The sequence below is a fragment of the Alexandromys fortis genome, unplaced genomic scaffold, assembly GCF_014885135.2.
Source record: "Alexandromys fortis isolate MF-2015 unplaced genomic scaffold, M_Fortis_MF-2015_v1.1 scaffold_115, whole genome shotgun sequence".
Taxonomy (NCBI): Eukaryota; Metazoa; Chordata; class Mammalia; order Rodentia; family Cricetidae; genus Alexandromys; species Alexandromys fortis.
The window spans coordinates 4,029,778-4,055,625 of record NW_026067989.1 but is presented as its reverse complement, the minus strand read 5'-3'; the positions used below and the strand labels follow the sequence as shown (position 1 = coordinate 4,055,625).

The 25,848-nt window shown below is 41.5% G+C and overlaps 1 protein-coding gene and 1 long non-coding RNA gene across 10 annotated transcripts in view; one reads left to right on the top strand and one right to left on the bottom strand.

Moving 5' to 3' along the window:
• Positions 1 to 5,949, bottom strand: part of Xrn2 (5'-3' exoribonuclease 2) — a 72,970-nt gene extending 67,021 nt beyond the window's left edge. The window contains exon 1 of the mRNA XM_050159527.1: positions 5,770 to 5,949. Within this exon, the coding sequence (XP_050015484.1) occupies positions 5,770 to 5,844 (75 nt within the window). The 5' untranslated portion in view covers positions 5,845 to 5,949. The remainder of the gene's footprint in view (positions 1 to 5,769) is intronic.
• An 11-nt stretch (positions 5,950 to 5,960) lies between these two features.
• Positions 5,961 to 24,978, top strand: LOC126512012 (uncharacterized). Of its 9 annotated transcripts, none has more exons than XR_007594885.1 (7): positions 5,961 to 6,064; positions 7,986 to 8,055; positions 21,619 to 21,745; positions 22,343 to 22,489; positions 22,693 to 22,767; positions 23,053 to 23,240; positions 23,438 to 24,978. It is a non-coding gene; the product is annotated as an uncharacterized lncRNA (long non-coding RNA). The 9 variants fall into 9 exon arrangements; XR_007594883.1 differs by having other exon boundaries at positions 5,964 to 6,064; positions 23,136 to 23,240; positions 23,438 to 24,970; XR_007594879.1 differs by having other exon boundaries at positions 21,619 to 22,110; positions 22,343 to 22,767; positions 23,136 to 23,240; positions 23,438 to 24,977.
• The last annotated feature ends 870 nt before the right edge of the window (positions 24,979 to 25,848 follow it).

The following is a 25,848-nucleotide window of genomic DNA, read 5'->3' as shown; positions in this document are numbered from 1 at the left end:
TTTTGGTTTTTCGAGACAGGGTTCAGGGTTTCTCTGTAGCTTTGGTGCCTGTCCCGGAACTAGCTCTTGTAGACCAGGCTGGTCTCGAACTCCCAGAGATCCGCCTGCCTCTGCCTCCCGAGTGCTGGGATTAAAGGCGTGCGCCACCACCGCCCGGCTTTCTACCAGATCTTTAAATAAGAAATGACACCAATGTTCCTCAAATTTCCAGAAAATAAAAAGAATTCAGCTAACCTCATTCTTGAAAAAATAGTACCACTCTGACACAAAGAAATATGGACACAACAACAAAACTACAGGTAGCTCAGTCTTCCCTGTGAACACAGACACAAAACTCTCATTACAACACTTTCAAACTAAATTTAACAACACACTTAAAAAGATCTTATAACCAAGTTTGTTTCATCCCAGGGACACAGGGATTATTTAACATATACAAATCAGTGTACACAAATCTAATACACCATAAATTAGAGCAAAGGTAGGAAAATCATATGATCTCAGATGCAGAAAAGACCTCCAACAAAGTTCAACACTCCTTTATGATAAAGCCCTCAAGAAATTAGGAATAGAAGAAGCATACTTCAACATAACAAATGTTATGTATGAGCAACACAGTCAATAGTGAATAAGGGAAAATACAAAACCATTTTCTCTAAAAACAAAAACAAGACAAAGATGTCCACTCTATCCACTAGTATTTCCAATACAGCACTGGAATTCTTAGCTGGAGAAATAAAGCAAGAAAAAGAAACTTGATACAAACAGGAAAGTAAATTGTTCCTATTTGCAGATTGAATGTTCTATACTCAAAAGGTGCCAAGGACGGGTTAACCGAGATGGCTCATTGGATAAAAGCTATTGTCACTGCATACATATGCTCACACACAAATACATTTAAGGATACCCTAAAAATTCTACCAGAAAACTCTCAGAGCAGATAAACATCTTCAGTGAAATATCATGGTATAAAATCAACATTAAAATAAAACCAGCAAAAGGGCCGGCAAGATAGCTTTGGGATAAAGGTAACTATCAACAAGCCTGATGAACTGAGCTTGAACCCCAGGAGAACCAAATTTGTTCTCTGACCTCGACAGACACACCAAGGCACAGCCATATACAAACATATGCACACACAAAATAAAGTATGGTTGTTTTGTTTTATTCAGTAACAGCTGAGAATAAGTGGCTATTAAGTGTTCATCCCTAAATGGACATCAACTTTCATGCCACCAAGGCTCAGGGAACATCATGGAAGAGGAAAAATCTAAGTTCTAGAGGGTGGAGAAGGGTGTTGCAAAATGCTATCTTATGGACATGACATGGTCGTTGCACTCATGAGAAGCTGGAATTACCAGCACAAAACCTATACAAGACCAAGCCAGTCAACATTCTAGCAAGGATGAAGGAAGGACTCATAAAGTCCTGCCCCTAGCTAGAGAAGGGAGTCAATTTTCTTTGGGGGTATAACCTCCAGTACATTGTTGATGCCCCAGTCCAACACCCCCATATACATGTGAATAGTATTATTTGGATTCAATCCAGGCGTATCATTTGAAAAGACAAAACAAGACAAATGGCAAACATATCCCAGCACTAGGAAGGCAGATAGATATCTTGTGAGTTAGAGGTCAGCCTGGTCTATAGAACAATACTCCCTGTCTCAAATAACAGCAGTTTGTCTACATACAAATAATGAACATGCTGAAAAACTAGGGGGAAAAAAAATCCCATCACAACAGCTTCAAAAACAAAGTCAACAAACCCCATTCTACAGTAAGTATGATCAAGGATGTAAAAGAACTCTATAATGAGGTTATGCCTCAAAAGGTAAGTGTGCGAGCTCTGTAAGAACTGAGCATCTAATTCTGAATCCCAGGATCTGTGTTGCAAAAAGCAGGCTGCGCCTAACTGTAACCTAGAGTTGGAACTGTAACACAAGGAGATCTTGGAAATTTGCTAGCTAGTTAGCCTCATCTAAAAAGTGAGCTTCAGTTCAGTGAGAAACCCTGTCTTAAATGAATAAAGTAGGAAGTAAATAAGAAAGATACCAATGTCGTCCTTCAGCCTCTTCACATAAGAAATACAGCACAAGCAACCACATACCCGTGTGTCTGCACCACACATAGATCTCCAAAACAAAACACTAAAGAAAGTAGACACTAGGAGACGAAAACCTCCCATACCTTGGATTGACCCAAGAGCAATCCAGACTCAATATAATCTATATAAAAGTTCCAATGACATTTTCTACAGAGAGAAATAATATTCATAAGGTAGCACAAAAAGCCAAAGCAATCCTGAGCAGAAAGAACACTAGAGGTCTCACTCAATCTCAAATTATACAACAGAGCTGTGGTAACAAAAACAGCATTGTTACCAATCACAAGACATGTAAAAAAGAAATAAAATAGAGGACCCAAAAATAAAACAGCAATAGCCTTCATGCATTTGACACAAGGGCCAAAAAAAGAAAAAAAAGCCAGAGAAAAACAGTCTCTTCAACAAACATTTCTACAGAACTGAGTATTACATGCAAAAGAACAAACCAGACCGTATTTCTTTAGTACAAAATAAATTCAAAATTAGATCAAAACCTTAAATGCTAGACCTGAAACTCTACAACTACCAAAAGAAAATTATTATGCTAAACAAGCAGGCTAAGACAAATAATGCATGCATGCTCTCATGAGGATTCCAGACTTGGGCCGAAAGAAGGTAATGGGAGGGAGTAAATAAACACATTGAGAAAGTGACAATGAAATTCATTAACAAATATATATTTTTTAAAACTGTAGAAACAATCCTGAGTTCCTGGAAAGTTTGAGCTATTGTTTCAAATATGAAAACGATGCAACAATATCAATCTCAAAGTCTATGTAACATCAATGTCAATGAGCCATGAAGACTATTATTAGTAGGGGTCAACCACAAGTTCAACTGGGTTAAGGTGCTTGCTTAGAAGAAAAAAACCAAGTTCACAAAAGTTGTCTTCTGACTTCCATACACATGCCAAGGCACACATGTTATTGTCCCTCACTTCTGTTCAGGGTGCACGTGTGTCTGCACACACACACACATACATACACACACACCCAAAAACTTTCACTAGGCACTGGTGGCACACACCTTTAACCCCAGCACCTGGGAGGCAGAGGCAGGTACATCTCTGAGTTTCAGGTCAGCTTGGTCTACATAATGAGTTTCAGTACAGCCAGAGCTACACAGAGAAACACTGTCTTGAATAACAAAAACTAAGAAGAGAAAGAAAAAAAATCCTCTCACCCACATTCTTCTAAACAACACTAATAAAACTGACCAATTCACACAAAGTCAATGTAGGAGGGTAACTAGTTGGGAACAAAGATGAGCAAGAGAGGAGCAAGACACTGTAAGGGAAGGACAACTGGTATCTAGAGGTGTCAATATGTAAAAAGGCACAATGAAAAGTAAAAAGACTGATCAATTCCAAAGAATGATATGGGAGGGTCATACATTAGAAGCATGGCTTTCCTAATTTTCATAATGGTACTGACAGTTATAAGCACCTATCAACCTATTATCAATAAAGTGTTCAAACAGTGTCTGATACATTGTAAATGCTACCAAAATCTTGGTTAAATAAACAAATATCACATAAACAGTCAGGCCTACTGGCCATCACCTTCAATCCTGGCATTTGGGAGGCAGAGACAGGCAGATCTATGAGTTCCAGGCCAACCAGAGTTACATAGTGAGACAGTGTCTTAAATAATGAAAATTTAAACTGAACTTTTCATCAACAATAATAGCTGAAAAGAATGGTTCCAACATCTTCATGGGAACTGAGTTTCCAACTTGGACTCAATCATGGGGAGAATAAAGGTATTTGGAACCTAAAATGAAAACTCAGAACAGAAAACAGAAAATTCAGGTAACACACAGTGGCATTTCCTAAGAATTCAATTCAAAAACAAAAATGAAGGGCCACTTTAAGCCAAGAAAGATAAAATTCAGGAAACAGTAATTCCCAGAAATCACCTCCAGGAAGCATACTGAAAAAAACTGTTGTGAAGAAAACGGACATAAAGACGAAACGGGAGTGACAGTGTACGTGGTTATCCCTAGTCCCAGCACACAGGAGGCTGAGTGCGAGAGCCTGGAGTTTGTGGCTAAGCATTGAGATTCTTCATTCAAGGAAAAATTAAAGAGGCTTAATGAACAAAAGGTCTTGACAGAATGCATAATAAAATAATTTGCATGGGGAAAGGTAAGAGGGGTGAAAGATGAGGAAATTGGAGGGGCCAGTTTAAATAAAAGATAAGCAACCTAAATTAATCACATATATAACAGTCAGCAAGACCACTTTTCTCGCAGTTCATATGGTCAAAGCTTTGACAATCTTGAAGGAGAACTAAAGTACAGCTGACTGGGACTTAAGACAGTTTGATGGGGAAAAGCTAACATCAGTCTTAGAAACTAGAAAAGGATTACTTTGTATAGACTACAGAAACTAGTAAAATAATACTTTATAAAGGCGACAGAATTTCTGTTTGTTTTGAGAGAGGGTCTCACATGTAAGCCTTGGTTTGCTTTGAACGCCTATGTAGATTGGTTTGCTTTGAACTCCTATGTAGAGTAGGCTGACCTGGAACTCATAGGTCAGCCTGTCTCTGCCTCCTGAGTGCTGGGGTAAAGGCGTGCGCATGATAAAAATTTAAAGGCATTCTCGGTTAAATTACAAAATTTATCATTGTCAGATATGTGTATTAGCATTAGGAAGGCAGAGTGGCGGTAAATAAATGTCTAGTTCCTCTTCCACCTAGAATTAGATAGTCCTGAGACCCATAAACCAAATATAAACACAGTGAGAAATAGAACCACAACAGTTCAAAGTGACTTTGAAAAGAAGACCAGACCGAAAAGGACGGATAAAGGAACTGTTGCTTTCCCTCTGGCCGAGGGAAACAAAGTTTTACAAAGGAAACAATGATTCAGCTTAGCAATTTGTCTTTTGAGAACACAAGAAATGCTAGGACTGTCACCAAAACAACGCGTGTGGTTTCTTCTAAGACAGGAGGTTAAAAAAAAAAAAAGCAAATAACCTAAAGCAGGAGAAATAGGTTCTTGAAGACAAGAGAGTACTAGGTTCTAAAGCCAAAAGTGGGAGGGGACATATGTGTACGGAACTTTTCCAATCCAGAAATTCTAACTGAGAGTACAAAGTCGAACTCAGACAGAATCACGGGAACGATGAAAGCAAAGCCCACGAATCGGAACGGCTAAAAGCCTACCCACAAACTCGTAAACTAACACCACTTGAGAATCCGGAAAGTGAAACGGCTCCCCCGTCCCAGTCCTTCGGAACTAGCCGCTCTGCGCGTACGGTTAACAGCAACAAATTGCCAGGCTCGAGTGAAAAACACGCGATCCGGCCACCGGAAACAATACGCGTGTGGACCAGCAAGCGGTCCCCATCCTGCCATCCCTGCAGCCCGCGTCAGGGGTCTATCCAGCCAGGGCGCCCTTCCGAGCCCTGAGCTGCAGGGCAGTCAAGGAAACAAAGCCATGGACAGAGGCCGGGTGTCCGGCTTGGCAGGCGGGAGAGGAGCCGCCCAAGCCCCCACGGACGCCCCCACTCTCCCTCGCTCTGCCCTGACCGTCTCCGGAACCGCGAACCCGCGGGGCGGCCCGCGAGGCTGCCTGGGGCAGGAGCCCGGCTCCTAGGGCCGCGGCCTAGACGTGCCGCGCCGGGTCCCCACCACGGCGTAATGACCGCCTCCTCACCTTCTCCTCCACGCAGTTGACAATGATGGACGGATACTTGCGGCTGAGCCAGCGGAAGAACGCCGGGACTCCCATGACCAGCGGGCGGCACGGAGCAGCGGCCGGGCCAGCGGGCTAGTGTAACCAACGGGACTGGCAGGAGCAGCGGGCGCGGGCAGCAACACTTCCTCTCACGTGCGGCCAGGGACCGGAAGTGGCGTCACGCCCCGCCGCGGGGGAAGCCGGGAAAGGAGCTCGGCTAAGCTCCTAGACGGCACAAGTTGTGGCTGGCATGGGCAGGCTGTGTGGCGGGATGGTAAGGCCTGGCTCGCGGCGTTCTAGGATCGAGCCTTCCAGAGCCTGGCTCCGGGCCTCCGTCTTCGCCCGCAGTAGTCCCCGGGACGCGTGGCACAGCAGGCCTGCGGTAGCAGGGTCTTGCCGGTGTGGTTACGACTTTCGAAAGGCGTGGCCTATCTCGCTTCCTTTCGCACAGATCAGTGTTGGCCTGCGCTCTGGTTCCCATTTCCTTATTTCTCTCATTTTGATGCTACTGTACTAGGCAGAACTATGAAAAAGCATCATAGGATATTTTACAATTTAAAATCGTGTTTTGCATAAGCAACTTTAAAAATGTTCAAGAATTATTTTTGATTGTTCGTATGTGTGTATGTCTGCGTGTGGGTATGTGCATGAGGGCTAGAACCTGTGGAGGCCAGAGGCGTCAGATTCTCTAGAACTGGAGTTACAAACCGCCATAATTTGTTTGATGTGGGTGCCGGGAGTCGAACCCTGCTCTTTTGGAAGAGCAGTATGAATTCTTTGCTGCTGAGCCATTTCTCAGGCCAACAAGTCACTTTAAATAGTTGCAGAGGCTAGCAAGAATTTGCTGAACCTTGCCTCTATTCACTCAGTGTATCAGCACTTGCTAGTGTCGTGTTCTAGCATTTGTTGCGCACTTACAATGTGCTAAGGCAAGGAACTAAAGAATTGTCTTATTTAATAACCATTTGAGCCTTTGGTGCTGGCTGGCGGTGTCAGGCTGGTGACTCCAGTGGGGAAAGGATTCTCCAAACAGAAAAAAAAAAAAAAAAAAAAAACAGATTCAGGTCAGGCAGCAGACAAGAAAGGAAAAGCTGAAAGGGGCTGCTTTTGTGAGAGTGTGTTTGTGTTTGTGTCTGTGTGTGGACGGTAACAGCCTGACCTTGAAACAAGGCTTGTTTGCTGGAAGTGTAACAGCTCCACCCATCCTGTGGTCCTGCTGTACCATTTTTGTAACACTTAACAGATTAAAGCCAGGTTGCCAAAGGGTTAAATTGCTTGCTTGTTCGTAAGGATCGTTTAATCCTCTGTTCTCAAACCAACATGATATTTTTATCCCTTGTTTTCTGGTGGCTTCAAATATTTTCCCTCAGCATATGAAAGAAGTATGAAAGAGGAGGTATTTGTGTCCATTTGTTCAAGCTTGGAAGTCTCTCTTCCCCGAATCCCCTCTTGGCCTGACAAATCACACTCAATCCCAAAGGCTCACCTCAAGAGGCCTCTGTGTTTCTCTGCTACCTGTCAGGCAGTAAATCTTGCCCCTTCCTCAGTGATTCAATGACTTGATTTAAATGCTAGCGTGGAACTTAGGTAGTTAGCCCATGTTTAATTTAAGGATAGTAAAAAAATAAAAATCCTAGAATATTATATCTATGATGAAATTTCTCATTCTAATTGGAAATAGCCCTTCTAGATAGTTTGGTTCCCCTGGGATGCGCTATTTTTTGTAAGAACACAAATTTGCAGGCAAGCTGCTTGCTATATTGAACCCAGGAGAGGCCATCACAGACAGTTTTGCGTTTTGAAATGTAAAGAAAATTAAGGCTGTATAAAATGATAAGCATTGAAATTTCTTGGTCTGGCAATGAGGCAAGGACCTGTAATCGTATCACTGAAGAGGTTGAAGAGGCAGGAGGCCAGCCTGAGTCAGACCCTATTGCAAAAAACAAAGGAAAAATAAGGAAACTTCTGCTAGTCTACAATAGGAGGAACAGTTGTAAGACCGGTTCCAGGGGTTTTCGAGACCCAGCTAAAATCCTTCCCTTCTTGTAATTTGGTTGATAAATGTAGTTTGTATAAGATTTCCCCCATAGTCTCAGGTATTTGAATGCTTGGTCCCCAGTTGGTGACAACTTTTGGAAAGGCTTACAAGGTATGTGTTTGGAATCTCTGCTCAGGTCTCACTACTCCCATTCCAGATCCTGCACCTCAGAAAGCCTGCCAAGGGTCAGCTCCTCCCCAGGAACTGCTCAAGACCACGCCTATAAGGTATTTAAGACCTCGAGCCCAGCCCTGTGATTCCTCTCCTGCCTTTCTTGGAGTCACTTCAACTGGCATCAAACTCCTGCTTTTATTAAGGAGGTCAAGCATAAGGGCTTAAGACCTTATAGCCTCATTTAATTAGCTCATTAAAGGACCTGTCTTCAAATACATTCACATTTCGAGGTGCTAGAGGTTCTGACATTGGTAAATGGTTTTTCTCCTCCTCCTCCTCCTCCTCCTCCTCCTCCTCCTCCTCCTCCTCCTCCTCCTCCTCCTCCTCCTCTTCCTCCTCCTCCTCCTTCTCCTCCTTCTCCTCTTCCTCCTCTTCCCTCTCCTCTTCTTCTTCCTCCTCCTCTTCTTCCTTTTTTATTTGTTGAGATAGTACTTATTTATAAAGCTCAGATTGCATTTGAACTTGAAATCCTGGGTGTTGGGATTGAAGGCCTCACCATGCAAGTCTTCATTTTCAATTTTTATTTTCTTTTACGGTTGATATTTCATTGTTCTTTTTCTTTTGTCCGTCCTTCCTTCCTTCCTTCCTTCCTTCCTTCCTTTCTTTCTTTCTTTCTTTCTTTCTTTCTATTTATTTATTTGTTTTTACTCTTGGAGACAGGATTTCTCTGTGTAGCCCTGGCTATCCTGGAACTCACTCTGTAGACCAGGCTGGCCTTGAACTCAAAGAGATACACCTGGCTCTGCCTCCTGAGGCTTTGGATTAAAGGTATGCATCACCATACCTGGCTCATATTTCATCTTTATGAACTATATATTTCAGAAAAAAAAATCTTTGCCTCCTTGGTCTTCGAGTAGGAAACAGTTCCAAATGCTACTGCCTTCTTTCTGGTAGCGTTGGGAACTTATGAACAGTGACTTAGTTCACGTGCAAAATGAGATTTGTTAGGAAACGTCATAACTTTGGGGTCAGAGACACTCAGGGTCTGGCCTTGGCATCTCATTTGTTTAGCCACAATAAGTGGCTGGAAACTTTCCACTGTCGCATCTGCCTTCCTTCCCCCCCAACTTGCATCTCTTCCTCACTCCCACCTTGTTGGGTATAAAGTGCTAGTGCCCCCACCACTTTTTGCCAATTCAAATATTGCTCGTTCTTCCCTTTCTCCCAGCAAAGAAGTCCAGCCTGACTTCACACCTCATCTTCCACATGAATTCAGCTCATCAGGATGTGGCACCCTGTTTTACATTGCTTTCAATTTAATTCTGTTCATCACTGTCTTTCTCCTGCTGCCCCCAACCCCAGAGGCTGCTCTCTCTGTCTCCCTTTCCCTCACCTCCCCAGTAAACGTTCCATGTGAGTTCTGTTTAAGAAACTTTTCCTCTAATGTATGAGAATAAAGGTATGATTTGTTGCAAGGACAGATGATTCTGAAGTTTGCGTTTGCCACCTGTGAGGCCAGGCTCCAGGGTGGGTCTTCTTATGGTGAAGTAAATCCCAACCAGGCAAGAACAAGACCACTACTACAATTTTTGAGCCAAATTTGAAGCAAGCTTTATTAAATACTGGCCAGAATGATGGGCACTGACCAGATCCATACCCAGGATTCCCATAGTATGGCACCATATTATATGTTAGAGATTTATAAAGGCAAAACCCACAGGGCTATATACATGCAATAAACACTGGGGGGAACGAGTACAGAGAGGCCTAAAGGTTAAAGACATTGAAAAGCTGCAGTTTAGAACACAAAGCTAGAAAAGGGAGCTACTAGCTTCTGTTTCTGGAACCCATCCAAAGCTTGTCTTTCAGATTTCTGGGCTCCATTTTAAATGTTCCTCACCACCTAAATAATATGTGGTCATTATTGTTGTGTGAGTTACTTTGCCCTTGGCTCACGTTTCTCCTTAATTGTGCTAAGTACTTTAGGAATTAGAGCTTTGCACCCCTCCCTGTCTGTTTCTTTAATCGTGTTTGCTCTCCTTTACTCACCAAACTGCACATTGTTGTCCTATCTTTCTACTCTCTCAGCCTAAGCATAGATAGCACAGTAAGTGGTAACCGAGTCACAGCCTGAATGCTTTGCTGACTTGGAATTTCCTCCACCCAATAACTTAATCCATCACTTTTTGATTCAGGTTTGCTCAAGTTTTTAGGACACGGACAAAATGAAGTCAAGTTCTATAGTGGTATATTATTTGTGTTTTAATAAATAAAGCATTTCTGAAGATCAGAGGGCAATGCAGCCATACGAGTCAGTCATACAGGCCGCGGAGTGGTACACACCTTTAATCCCAAGACTAGGGAGACAGAGAACTCTGTGAGTTCCAGGCCACCCTGGACTACACACAAGATTGACTCTGTCTGAAAGAGAAATAGAGCTCACACAAAGCAATAGGGAAGTGGGGACAGGAGTTATATGGCTGAGTGGAGAGAGGGATATAAAGGGGAAGAGACAGAAATTCAGTGGAGTTTGTTCATGAAGACAGGCTCTCGCCCTTTCGGTCTGAAGATTTGGTAGAGGTAAAAGGTCTCTCTAATGGTTGGTTGCTTTGCTTTTCCGATCTTCAGATTAAACCCTAATATCTGTCTCTGGGTTTTTATTATTCATGCTGCCATATTCCCACAAACTGTCAAGTTTATCACTCAGGGCTCTACTTCTCAGTACAGTGCGCAGTACGCAGCCTCTTTCTCATCGCTGTGACAAAATCCTGATAACAACTTACAAGAGAAAGGATTTATTTTATTTATAGTTAGAGGCATCATAGTCCATCACAGTAGAGAAGGCCTTCTGTTGGGGTATCACTGCCATCTGGGCAGGGCAGGAAGTAGAGAGAGATGAATGCCCTCGCCCAATGGGCTTTCACCTCCCCTCCTCTTTATTCCAGCTGGGCCCTCAGCTTTTTGGCATGGTACTGTCCACATGTAAGAGGAGTCTTCTCTCCTTAGCTAAACCACTCAGGAATCAGCCTCACAGGCCACCCGGGAGGTAAATCTTCTAGTCGATTTTAAACCTAGTCAGCGTGAGAGTGAAGATTAACCACTATAATCTCCAAGTGTACTTCGAAGACAAAAGTAAAAAGGATGTTGGTGAGGAATTATTCAGAACATGTTTGTTTATGTACAATTCTAGCCTCATTGACCTTTACAAGGTAGCTCAGAAACACAAGGAAAGAAGTGTAATATAGAAATGTAGATAATTAAAAGACGCATTTTAAAGCTCCAGTAAGGATACGCTGATAGTATAATCAGAAATATTATTCAGTTCTAAGGCTCCACCGTTAAAGCTCACATTTTTTGGTTTTTCAAGACAGGATTTCTTTGTATAGACATGGCTATCCTGGAACTGGATTTGTAGATCAGGTTGGCCTTGAACTCACAGAGATCTGCCTGCCTCTGCTTCCTGAGTGCTAGGATCAAAGGAGTATGCCACCATCATCCAGCTTCTGCTCACATCTTAAGTCAACTAAAACCATATCACATCCCTAGCCACAAAAAAACATAACAATGAGAAGTGTAGTCTAATGTTTGTGAGAAAGATTCTTTTGTGAAATAGCCAGGCATTTGTAACCAAGCAGACTGCATTTTTGTGGTCACCTTAAAGCCTTTTTGCCAGCCAGTCTCTAAATGTTTCTGACAGTGAGATTACTGTTTGCAAAACACTTGCCTTCCTTAGCTGCTTTGAGAACTGAGGCTATATATATAGAAATCAGTACTTGCTACTACTGACACATTTAGTAAGTTTGGCTACATGTACTAGGTTTCAGGGAGAAAGATACGATAAAAACACAGACCTAAATCCATACTTGGTATTACATAGATTTCGATGACAAATCTTATGTTTGAGTCTAAACTATAACCTTCCTGATCAGGGCCTGCTACAACATGATTTGCTGGTAAAGCAGGTGCAAGATGTCCTACATCCAGCACAATGAAAGGAGCCTACTCCATTTCCTTCTGTAATATGACATTTGAGGAAATTCTGGCAGATTTCCATTTAAGGCCACAGGTTGTATTGTCTCTTAAAGGAAGACAGGCTGTTGACAGAAGTCACACATTCCTCAGAGTGAACAGTGTAATTCCCTCTGTGGTACAAATGGAAGAGGCTCAATGGAAAAGACCCCAGTTAATGGATAATAAAGTGTAAAGCACTCTGAGAAGTGTCGAAGGTAAGACCTCAACCCTACAAGCTGATAAGCCAGCCCTGACTTTTATTTAGTGACATGAGTGACATTTATCTGCCTTTCACTAGAACATCTAATCCACTTGTCAAGGTGTGACTTTAAATGGAGACCTGATTTCTGGTCAGAGTTGGCAGGCTTCGAATACAAATGTGACTGCCCTGGCTGAAATTTCTTATTGGAAGAAAAAGAGATTGTGGAGACTTATGGCACCAACACCAGTTTGTCTATAAAGATATTCCCTGAAGAGATTCTTGTTCCTGATTGAAATTATGTTTTGCCAATTAAACAATGGATTACTAAAGGGCTTACAAACCCCACTACTCCCTCCTTGGCCCCTGAGTAGAAGCAGAGCTATAGCTATCTTCTCCTTACTTCCAAATTGTTTACCCAGACCAGTTTTGGAAACTGAAAATCAAGGTGACTGAAGGGCCTCTAGACCTACCTAGCTCTAAAAGGAACTATGGAAGATTGAGGGTCCAGTGTCACCATAAGGAGCTTATGTTCCAAGTGAGTACGCATAAACACATTTAAAAGTAAATAACGTTAAGCAGCTTGTGAAGGGAAAGACCTTAAACATTTAGATAAACAGAGCTTAGTTTATGAGTTCAAAAAAGAGAAAGAAGAAAGGCCTAACATGAGTACTGATGAAGTGAAGCAAGAATCGGTAGAGAGAGTGGAACAAGAAACAGGCCTTCCTGGTGGGATAAATGAGACTTTCATTAAAATGATGTATCATTAATGCCAAGAAACAATGTTCTCTCTCCCAACTTCCCCTGCCTACTCTGACCTTTCTTCTTCTCTTCTCGGCTCCTTATCCATGTTTCATTGGTCACTTAATTCATTCTGTCCTACAATATAGGAACCATGTAGCTTGTCTAGCCTCATCCTAAGTCATAAACACCTCAACAAAGTCTCCTTTGTTTTGTTTTGAAATAGGGTCTCACTCTGTAACCCAGGCTGGCCTAAAATTCTCAACCATCTTTCTACCTCAGCCTTCCAAGTGTTAAGATTACACCTGAATAACTGTGTCATCTTGGAAAGTTTTCTCTTTTGTTGTTTTGTTTAAATATTTTATTTTAATTGTGTGTGTGGGAGGGTGTATGTACCCAAACACATTCAAGGTGTCCAAGGAGGCTAGAGCCACTGAATTTTGCTGGAGCTGGATTCACAGCTGCTTAAGAGGTTACTGGGAACAAAACTTGGGTCCTCTGGTATACCAGGACATGTCTCAAGTGCTGAGCTATATCTCTCTAGGCTGTTCTATTTTTTGTTATGATAGGGTCTCACTGTATATCTCTAGCTGGCTTAGAGCTTGCTATGTACACCAAGCTGGTCTCAAATTCACAGAATTCTGCCTGCCTCTGGTTTTTGAGCACTGCAATTAAAGGTTGCACCACCATGCCTGAGTCCTGTTTCTTCTTTGCTATATCCAGTTATGGTTCTTTTATTACTATAACATTGATTTACTGATTGCTTGCTTGCTTGCTTGAATTTTTTTTTGGGGGGGAGGACAGAATTTCTCTGTATAACTGCCGTTCTAGAACTCACTCTGTAGACCAGGTCGGCCTCAAACTCAAAGATTCGACTGCCTCTGCTTCCTGAGTTCTGGGATTAAAGGCATGTGCCACTATCACCTGGCCATGATTCTTTCTTTCTTTCTTTTTTTTTTTTAATTAACTTTAGGGTCTAGAGAGATGGTTTAGCATGAAAACTGATAAAGATTCAATTTGAACAAGAGAGATCTCTTAATTAGAAGAGATAATTCATCAAGCAGAGTGGCCATTTAATCTAAACTAACCTATAAAACTAGCAAATGATTTTCATTTGATCAGACATAATTTGCCAAAAGGGAATCTCTCCAAAGTTAGGGTTGGGGCAGGGTTTTGTTTTTGTCCTTTCAGGATAATAAAGGTATCCAGCTAAGGAATCTGAAGGTCACTGGACTTCTGAAGAAAAAAGGACAAATCATCCAGAAAAAGAGTAAATTGGTCTATTGATATATCACATTTTAACAGGATAAAATTTCATAAATCTCCCCAAATGTTTGTTTCTGCTGTTCTCTACAGATATATAATGAAAATGGTCTTTTTTTTATGGTCCCAGTCCAGTTAAAAATTAAAGCTGACTTTGGAGTTGGAGTGTGGTTCTCTCCTTCTCTAAACCCAAGTATGCTTGTTAAAGTAAATCTCTATAAATCCAAAATCTCTGTCTCATGTGAAAAGAGCCACTGATAAGAGAGAGAAGAAAAAGCAAAATTAAGAGTCTATTTCATTGCAACTAATCTCATAATCCTTTGGTTTTATTTTGACTCTTTAACAGCTTTTCTTAAGGTATAAATATTATCTCAAAATTTATAAGATTTATACACACACACATATATTTTAAACTTTTTGTCGTGATATTAATGGTCATAAATAATTCTAGAAAAAGGCTTCATCTAGCTCGTTGTACATGATTTTGGGTTTGAGTTTCTAGCAGGTAGCTAGGAATTAAGTTTTTATACTCTGGATGTATATACATAACAAATATTGATCCTTTAACCTCTTTGAGGTCTGCTGCATATGACACTTAAAATGTTTAAGTTTTCTGCAGTGAACCAAGACCATGCCTAACAGCAACTTCTGAAGTCTCCAAAAGGAGAACGGGACCCCACAACAGCAATTGCACCAGGGCTATGATAATGCCACTAAGCTGACAAATATCACCTAAAGATCGGCTTTGTACTACAAACTGCTCAGAACAATTTCAAGGTGGCTAGCTGAGATGATCCAGCCTTACACACTACTGTAGCCAGGACTAGAGACAAGCCCTTCATTTTCCCATTGCACAGAGACTAAACAACAAATGATACAACTATCTCTCCCAGGACTTAACAATTAATCCAAATTTTTATTTTCAGGATCCTCTAAAGTTGCTGTTGCCCCCAGACAGCAGGAAGTAAATTTAAGAACACAACACCCACATTCCCAAGAGGTGGGATGAGTGGTTTTGGTCTTCCATTGTGTTATGGATATTTGTAATTGTTTATGGGGGTTGGTTACAAGTAGTTATTGGTATTTGTCAGTAAAAAAACTGAACAAAGGAATTTAGATTTAGGGTTGTTGTTTTGAAAAGACAAATGTGGGATATAAATATGATACTATTTAAAGGTAGATTATTGAGTCTACTCTGAAAAGAAAAAGAGAGGATGTAGAAATAAGATAAAAAGGTAGATTGTTGAATCTACATTTAAACCAAAAGAGCAACTACTAGTGTTAAATATTTAAGTACTGATATGAATTTTTGTATATTGATACAAATTTAAGGTTACTTTGTTAGAACATACCGTACACACATTTCTAATCTTGTTCAAGGTATTGTACCTATATAGCTCATTTTAAAATGTAATACAAATTTCTAGTCCTTGAAAATTATTATTACCAAGTCTTTAGGATAATAAGGAAATGCAGGCTAGTAATTAGTTACCTATTATAATCAAATTTTTAGTCATATTGATATCTTTTGAAGGTCAAACAGATATTTTAGATAGACAAGTCATCTTCAAACACTTCAGAGATGTGCAGAATATGGCACTTAAGATGTTTTAATAACATGGGTATTTTTTATGACAATGAGAAATGTCTGCTCCTGGTAGCATCAATTTACATTGGAGAAGATGATGGACATTAAAGAAATGCCATACAGAGTTTACTTTCTTTGTGGTAAAAGTAAGTCACTAGGCAAGAAAGGGCTCTTGCTTTGACTGCTAACAGTATGCTGTCCAAATTGGACAAGCAGGACACAAAGAAAGTGACTGCCAAACTTTGCCAAGATAAGATAGGACAGCCCTTCAGAATATCCTGCTTCACAGAAAAGTCAGTCAGATATGCTAGGTCTGTAGGCTGAAGATGGATGCCCCAACATTGCAGAGGAAACTTGGGTGACTGTCCAGGCAGTCAGCTATTTCTGTCATTTTTTTTTTTTTGCACTTTTTTGGAAGTCTCTTGCTTGTACTTCCTGCTTACTCAGGCAAAATTATTTCCTTCTTGGGTGTCTGATAGAGTTGAAGACTTTATAGATATAGTTTTTCTTGTTACCAGATTCAGAAAAGAAATTCACTAAAGAGGTATATAAAGAATATATAAAGTTGAGAGACATTAAAAGATAATTTTGGCAATGCAAGTTATAATAGGAAGTGAATTAGGTACAATCCTTTGGACTCATCAAGATAGGATAGATAATGAAGTATTTTCTCTGAATTTATCTAATGCAAATGGACTAGACATTGTTGATGTATTTATTGCCTGTATATATCCTATATAGTTATTGCACTTAATGTATATAGTTTTTTATATTAGTTATAATCTTTTTTATTTTAGACAAAAAAGGGGGAAAGGTGGTGATATTTTCTTTGTGCTCTAACAAATGAAGCTTGTCTGGAGATCAAAGTGCAGAGTTAGTCACTAGTTAACCATAGAGGCCAGGCAGTAGTAGCACACACCTTTAATCCCAGCACCTGAGATGAGAAAACAGGAAGTAATATAGCTGGGCGGAGAGAGGAAGTGATAAGGCAGGGTGGAGACAGGAGTTTGGCCCCTTTTCAGCAGAGAAGTTGGTGAGGTAAGAGGTGGCTGTGGTTTGCTCCTTTGTCTCTCTGATCTTTCAGCATTTACCCTGGTATCTGACTCCAGGTTTTTATTATTAACACCAATTAGAATTCACACTACAGTGGGCCACTTGCTAGCCCACAGCTGAGCCATACCTCCGTGACAGTCCTTCTACTAGCCCTACAGCCACCCATGGGGTCATGACACAATTACTAGCCACAGGGGTCAGTGGAGTTCATCAGGGCCAATGCTGGACAGCACAGTGGAGGTATGACTTACCATGTTCTTATGCCAAATTTCACAGGTATGATCTCCATACCAAACCTATTTATTTTAGGATTTTACTTTCTAAGGGAGAAGGGTACAGAGTATTTCATCTTTACAGATTCAGTGGATAAACACTCAGTGAGCATCTGCTATATGCAAAGCTTTGGTGAGGGGGCACAAGGTTTACAAATATGCAGCATCTCTGCCTGATGGGACTCATTGCAGACAGGAAGACCTAGCAGGAAACTATTAGAGATCCTGAGGCGACTAAGTAGGTTGATGCGATTTTAGCTGAAGCATGAAGTAGAAAATTGGGAGTATGGCTCATGACAATTACAGAGCTAAAGAAGAAAGGCAACCGCAACAGCAATCCTGTCATGTTATTCATTTGCTGCTTAAGTGACTGGGTTATAAATCATCCTTTCGGTGATGCTGAGCATGCATGAAGTCTGGATCTATTACCAAGGCTATACCTTCATCACATGTCAGATTTGGACCCATGAAGTCTCTTGGCTCAGTTTGTTATGTCTTTAAGGTAATACTGAGGAGGAAGTGGAAAACAAGGATGGGTGAGAGAAAATTATATTTTAAGAAATCAACAGTAGTCAGTTTTGCTTAGTAATATGATATCAACTAGAAGCCCAAAACTTATTAAGAATTTAAGGTCATTGGTCATTTCTAATATACACCATCCTGCAAATCTCTATACTTTTCGGAAATTAATCCTCCACGTGAACTACTGTGTTTCTTTGTCCCAATGTGGGTTCCTTAAATAGAGTCATTCAAGAGCTAAAGCACGGGACTGAGCACTTGTGTTATGCAAAAGCAAGCTATTATCTGGCTTGCGCCGCACAATGCAGGAGCCCCTCGCACTCCAGAGTTTCGAGGAACACAATGGGAGAAGGCCTGAAATTAATTAGTGTTCTCAGCATGCAACAAAGATAAGATCCAGAAGCTTTTCTTGCAGTGAGTGGCACGAACATGTTCATATCTTCCTATCATGGGATCAGTTGTTGAGGGAGAGCTGGCTTAGAAATCTTTACCTTTTACAGAGCGCGCATTGGTTAGAAGTGGACTGGAGAACGCGATTGATACTGAATTACCAAGAATCCTTTATACACAGCTGATCTCACCGCCAAAGGCAAAGTAAATCACCCCAAACTAAAAATAATAATAACCAATGTATAAATAAATCATATCCTTTCTGTTTAGTATAAAGTATGAGCTTTACATTGATGGGGCAATTCAGTCTCACTTATTTCCTCCCCAGCAGCAGGGCCAGACTAGAATTCAACTTCCTGATGCTGCATGGGGGTGGGGGATGTTCTAGCCATTGAAACATCAACTAAACAATTCATAGTCAGGTGATGTATTCTTTTTTTCCCCCTGGTAAGACAGACAAGCTCATGAGGGGAGAGACCAAATCCATCTTTCTGTTTCTGGCCTGGAGTAGAATCTGACACACAAGTCCTTGATGCTTTTGGAATGAGTGGTTGAATAAATGCTTACTGTATTATTACAGGAATGCCAACAAGACGTGTTTGTGCATTAAGACTGGATGGAGGCATATCTAAAATGGGAGAAAGACTTGTCCTCAGCCAGATTCCAGACCACATGTGGAACTGGTGGCATCCTTGTGGGACTGGAGGGAGGCATACAGTCAGATTTTGGTTGATTTTGTAAGGTAGAAGTGTGTGGACTTGCCAGTGCTAGCAAGGCCTGCCAGCAGAACCCCACGAGTGCCATTTAGTGACCATGGTGGTGATTAAATGCAGCATGCTGCACAGTGGCTCCCTAGCTCTCTTTCCAACATATTCTCCTGGTTGAGTAGCTTTGAATTTGGGAAGGCAAGAGATGGCAGAGGTACTGTCCGTCAGTATCATCTGCTGCCATCTTTGAGCTGCCAGGATGACAGCTGGGGAAGAGTAGGATCAAGTTGACTGGCAGGATGCTTTAATCTAATGAGTTTGTGCACAATAATAGTATAATAAATAAGGCTCTAGAGGAACTTGGTTATCACTTGCATTCCAAAAGTGAGATATGGCCTTACCCGAAGCTCACAGAGCCATCTGTCATCAAATATTAGTCTTTGTGTCAATGGCTGGCCTGGCCTGAGGAAATGGAAAACATCAGCGGAGGGAGGTACACGATGACACCGTGTCTTTCAAAAAGACTTAAAGGGAACTACCTCAAGGAGCCAGAGATTTTCAGATGATTTTGAAGTAAATATCTACAACTACTCCCTAAAGCAGTTGGACTTGAAATCTTAGCTGCTGAATGCCAATGAGCCTTTCCATTGGACAGGTTCTGCCTGTCAGTTGAGTTAAGTTATGGAGTAATATCGTTCTTATCTGCCTGGATTTGGGGCTGGAATTATTGCAATCATTTTTAATGTGTTTTTGCCAGCTTTATCCAACTGATCCAATGAAATCTAACTGTCACCAGAACACTTTGCTAAGGATGCAGCCATTGGTGACAGGGATATCGAAAGTGGACAGAAGCTTGTGAATTAAATAAAAGCTGCTGGGATTTTCAGTTGCTTGGTTTTTGTCCTTTTTTGTTATTGTTTGGGGAAAGAGAAAGAAAGAGAATTGGAACCTAAATGAAATCTTGTCAACCAAAAACACAACTAAATGCTGAGCCTAGCAAATCCCACAGTAATGGAGAAAGTCAGAGAGGAAAGGGTGGTACACTGATCACTTTAAAAGAATTGGAAAGTAGAATAACAATTTATTAAAATGAAAAACATTCAAGAATAACCAAGATCTAGTGGCAGCAAATACAGGTAACTGTCTGGGCTTAAAGTCTCCATCCAAGACTTACCTTCTTAGGATGTATGCCTTGACAAATTATACTTGACTAGTTATAGGGATGGGTTTCAAAGGACAAAAACTTGTGTCTACAAATGTCACCCAATGTGTGGGGTTTGAACCCATGACCTTGAGATTAAGAGTCTCTTGCTTTACTAACTGAGACAGTCATTCTGGTGAGACCTCATGGGTGTAGCTTCTCATGTTACTAGGTGATAACTGTTAAAGTCACTTTTAGGAAGGAAAGTAGGAAGGAAGAAGCACATGGAAGTGAGGCAGGAGATTGTGGATAATGTACAGAAGCTGTGCATTCATGGTTTAGATCATGTTTTCACAACATTTTTTTTGTATTTTTACTTACTAGGTATATAATAAAAGAAATTGCTAAGTCTGTTTAATAAATACTGTATGTGATAATCACGTAGGGAGTGATTCTATTAGTAGATGTGGCCTTGTTGGAGGAAATGTGCCACTGTGGGGGCAGGCTTTGAGGTTTCATATATGCTTAAGTCATAAATACTCTAGAAAGCAAAGTGTTCATCTATGGAGTTGCTGCTCTTTGGATCCTATCCAAGTTAAAAGAAAAAGAAAAAACAGCAACAACTCCATAGATGAACAGTTAGATTTTATATCAGTTTGATAAACAATACAAACAGACATGAGATTTTCTATCTATGTCCATGAACTTGGTTTTCTGATTTTAGCTTTGAATTTTCTTTTTTCTTATTTAAATAAGTTCTCTTCCCTCTTCTCTTCTCATCTCCTCTCTTTTCCTGTCTACTTCCCTCCACATCCACTCCTCCTCCATCTCCATTCAGAAAGGGATAGGCCTCCCATGGGCTTACACAAAGCATGGGACATCAAGTTAAGGCAGGAACCAGATCCTCCTCTTAAATCAAGGTGGGGCCAGGTAATCCAGCATGTGGGGAAGGTACAAAAGCCAGCTAAGCACCAGGGAGGGGTCCTGCTCACCCTGTTAGAAGCTTTACTAAGAGATGAAGCTACACAATTGTCACACACGTGCAGAGGGCCTAGGTTGGTCCCATGTAGGATGCTGACTGTTGGTTCAGCATCCATGAGCTCCTGCAAGCTAAGGTCAGCTGTCTGTGAGTTCCCCCATCATGACTCCCCTGGCTGGTGTAATCCCTCATCCCTTTTCTTCCACAAGACTCTCAGCTCAGTGTAGTGTTTGTCTTTGGATCTCTGCCTCTGCTTCCATCAGTTACTGGGTATAGTATATCTGATGCTTTCAGTAGATGGCCATTCAGGTACCCTCTCAACCATTGCTAGGAGTCTTAGTTGGGGTCATTCTTATGGGTTCCTAGGGGTTTCCCTGGCACCAGGTTTCTCCTGAATCCCCAAATGCCCCCCATCAAGACTTCTTATTACTCCCCACTATCCTGACTTCAACCTACCTCCCACACCAAGCTCACCCAACCCATTCCCTGTAGTTCCCACCCCCCAATCCCTGCCCCCTGTTTACCCAGGAGATCTTTTCTATTTCCCCCTCCCAGTTAAATCCATGCATCCCTCTTTGGGCTCTCCTGATTATCTAGCCTCTCCAGGGCTGTGAATTGTAGGTTGGTTATCCTATCCTTTACTCCCAATAACCACTTATGAGTGAGTACATACCATGTTTGTCTTTCTGAGCCTAGGTTACCTCATTCAGAATGATTTTTGCTTTAGATTTTCTTAATTGCATCTACTCTTCAGGTGTACTGGGATTTTGACACCTGATTAATAAATCAGCTTTTTTTTTTTTTTTATTTCAGTTCCTTCTGGTGTTCAGCATCACCTGCACCCATGTCAGCATTCAGCATCTTGGGAAACAAAATTTCAAGACTTGGATACAAAATCCTTGATGAATGATCTTCATCGGAGGCTCTGGGAGCAGCTGAGGTGGGCAGGACACCTCAGGCCAGGACTCTTCATAGTAATGTAGTGTGAAAAAAAAATTAAAACTCGACTCATAAATCAAATTGTTATACGATCCAGCAATCCTACTTCTGGATATGACCACCCTCTAGAGTGAAAAAAAATCAGGAACATCAAAGAGATATTTGGGCATTTACAGTCATAACATCAGTCTTCACAAGCCAGAGTACAGAAGGAACTTGGCTGTTCATCCATAGACAAATCGCCACATAAAATGTGGTCTACATATGGGGCAGAAGCTCTTCGGTCTCAGAAAGGAAGGAGAGTCTTCACCATGAATGAAATGTGAACACATTGTTCAGAGTGAAACGGGCCACAAAAAGGGACAGGTACTAGATAACTGTCAGATACCCAGAGTGTGTGGGGGGGCGGGGGGGGGACGACTCACTGAGACAAAACATTAAAGCATGGTTGCCAAGAGGTGAACAGAAGTTACAGCTTAACCTCGGCGTCCGTTCTGCAAGGTGAATGTGCTTAAACCCGACACCATACTTTGTAGTGCTTAAAACGGTAAAGTTTAGGGTTTTATCAAAGTTTTTTCTTTTTGTCTTTTTGAAACAGGACCATATGAACAAGATCAGCTCTAGTTGCTGTCCAGGTGGGGTGTAGGATCCTCTCTCTTGAGTGCTTCAGCCTCGGCAGCAGAGGTCACCCAGATCAGTACAGCCCTGAAAGCAGCATGGGCCTCGGACACCAATATGGTTTCAGGTTTTCCACATTTCTTAATAAGTATACTCTTGACAGTGTGGGAGTCCCCCTTTCCTGAACTCCTTCTTAGTACTTCCTATGATCTGTCCCCCAAACTTTACAGTATGCTGGGTATGACTCAGCATCTTATTGTGTGTTTCTTTTGTAGTATACAGCATTATGAATTTGGTTTCCTTATTATGTCTACTGATTGTATTTTCTAGGAATTTCTCCTTCTGACTCTGATTTTTCCATGGAGTTGTATATTTCTCATTGATTTTGCAGATTTTGGCAAACAGGTATCTTACAAATGTCAGTGTTTCAACAATGGATTGTGACCTCACACTGTAGCAATTTTGCCACCCAAATGTTTTAAAGTTATATTTATTGACACTTTCCTTTCCCTTCATGAGTTTGTTTCTTTTCTGTTAATAAATTCTCTTTCTCCAAAGTCATGATAGTTGCCTTTTTTCTTTAAAAATTTCAAGTTTTCTTTTCCACATTTAACAATACTTGCCAACTCCTCCCCACTTCCCTTGTTTTCTTTTTGCACCCAAGCTGTTTTCTCTTGGTTCCCGTCATAGGGTTTCTAACTGTGATAAAACACCATGGCCAGAAGAAAGTTGCCGAGGAAGGAGTTCATCTGGTTTACTCTTCCACATTACAGATCATCATCAAAGGAAGTCAGGACAAGAACTGAAGGCAGGGACGTGGAGGCAGGAGCTGAAGCAGAGACCATGAAGTAATGCTGTTTACTGGCTTACTTCCCACGGTAAGACTTGTTCCACGGTCTTTTTTAAAAAAAAAAAAAAAAATCAAATACTTCGAAAGTTGTCTCTCTAAAACATTCAAAGTCTCTTTAAAATGCTCAGGTATCTCTGAAAATCCAAATCCTCTTTAAAAGTTCAAAGTCTCTCAACTGTGGGCTCCTTTAAAATGAAAAATAGCTTAGAAACTTTCTTATTCCAGGAGGGAATAACCAGGGCACAGCCACAGTTGAAGCAAAACCAAAACCGAGCAGTGTGAAGCTCAGTTCAGACTTCTGGGACACACTCAGGCCTTTGCGCAGCGACGGGTGTGGTAGTTCTGCTTCTCCGGCTTTGCCATCTACAGCACACACAGCTCGTCTCATTAGTTCAAGCCATCTCGACGCCACACCTGCTGCTGTGCTTACTACATTGTCTCATCTCCAAAACGCTGGGGTTGCCTGCTCCAACTGGGCTGCACTGTCACCACCAGCCTCTTCTGGGTTCTCTGCAGGAACCCTGACCTTGCCACATGGTACCCAGGCTCAACCTCTCTCCATCCTGGGGCTTCTACTGCACCTTCACCAGTGGCCTCCCCTGACCCCGTGCCAAACCTCAGCTGCTCTCCATGCCCGATTCATGCCTTTAAACCAGTACCACCTGTGAGTCTATTACACGACTTTGGCTGCCAGCACAAGGTACAACTTTAACTCTCTCTGGACTACAGATTCTGTGTGTTGACCCTGAGGAAATACTTCCCAAAGACTGTGCCATCATCAACAATAATGGTCTCTTCTTAATCATAGACGATTCTTCCAGCTGAGCTTAGCAGCATCCATTGCAAAGGTTTCACTTTAGTGAGTCTGGTCTTGTGTAAATCAGCAGATTATCCAACCCTTACTACCTAGAACCACATACTCTTAATGCAAAATACCACACAAATGGTCTTTGCTTCCCTCCAAAACATCATAAGTCAGGCCACTACCATCTGCATCACTCTGAACATTCTTATCTTTCAAGCCCCCACAGAATATCCCATTAAACCCTGAGTACTCAATGGCTTTTCTAGCTCCAAGATCCAAAATACTTCCACAATCCTCCCCAAACCAAGGTCAGGCCTGTTACAGCAATATCCCACAGATCAGGTACCAATTTCTGTCTCAGAGTGATAAAACACCATGACCAAAAGGGAGGAAAGAATTTATTTCATCTTACAGCTTCTAGTCCTTCATCCAGGGGAGTCAGGGTATGAATGTGGAGGCAGGGATGGAATCAGAAGTAATGGAGGAACGTTGCTTGGTTAAAAGATTGAGTTTGGCCCTAGTCCCCTCCTCAACTTACTTCTCAGTTGCTCTACCATACGACACAATATAAAGACCTTGCTATATGCTAGAACGTGAAGAACTCTATGGATTTCTGTTTTATAATTCCCCATGGCTTTCTCATAAAAATTTCCTTCCTTCCTTCCTTCCTTCCTTCCTTCCTTCCTTCCTTCCTTCCTTCCATTTTAAACGTGTATCTTCCCACCTCAAAAGATCTGGATTAAAAGTGGGTCAACCCACTTCAAATTACTTAAAAACCCACACAGGTGTTACCAGCTGCTTGAAATTTTATTTAATTCTAGGTGTCATCAAAAGGGCAACCAAGAACCACCACCAGATAATTTAATTTTAAAAATTATTATATATGCACACTTATATGTATATATGTTCACAGAGCCAGGAATTCCCTATGTAGACCAGAGCAGCCTTGAACACATTTCATATAAACAAATTATAAATCATGCAGTCTTCTGTGGCTTCCTTTCATTTAGCGTGGTATTTTCAAGGTTTACCCATGTAGCACACATCAGTTTCCACTCCTTTTTATTTCACTATGTGGAGAGATCTCACTGTTAATCACTTACCAGGTGATGGGCATTTATTTCCACATTATACTTGCTATGAATAACATTTCTATGGACATTTAAAACACACTTTGGAGTAGATATAATTTCTCTTGGAGTGGAATGGACAAACGGCAGGGCAAGTCTGTGGTTAACTCTTTGAGGGCTGTTTTCCAAAACTGCTGTACCGTATCCTATCCAACCCTTCCAGCAGCCTGTGTGATTTCTTCACATCTGTATCAACACTTGGATTGTCTCTTTAGAGCCCAGTGGTATCTCTTTGCGGTTTTGACTTGCATTTTCAAAGACTAAAAGCTTTTTATTGTGCTTACTGGTCACCTGTATCTTTGGAGAGATGTCTAGTCAAATGCTATGTCCATTTGAAACAGGGTCTGTCTTAGTTACTGTTTTTTTTTTTTTTCCTGTTTTTTCGAGACAGGGTTTCTCTGTGGCTTTGGAGCCTGTCCTGGAACTAGCTCTTGTAGACCAGGTTGGTCTCGAACTCACAGAGATCCGCCTGCCTCTGCCTCCCCGAGTGCTGGGATTAAAGGCGTGCGCCATCACCGCCCGGCTTTACTGCTATGTCAAAACATCATGATCAAAGCAACTTATAAAAAAAAACATTTAGTTTCGGGCTCATGGTTCCAGAGGGCAGTGGAGTCTATGACCATCATGACTGGAAGCATGGGCGCCAGCAGGCAGGCAGGCAGGGTGCTGGAGCAGCAGCTGAAAGCTTACATGTTGAGACA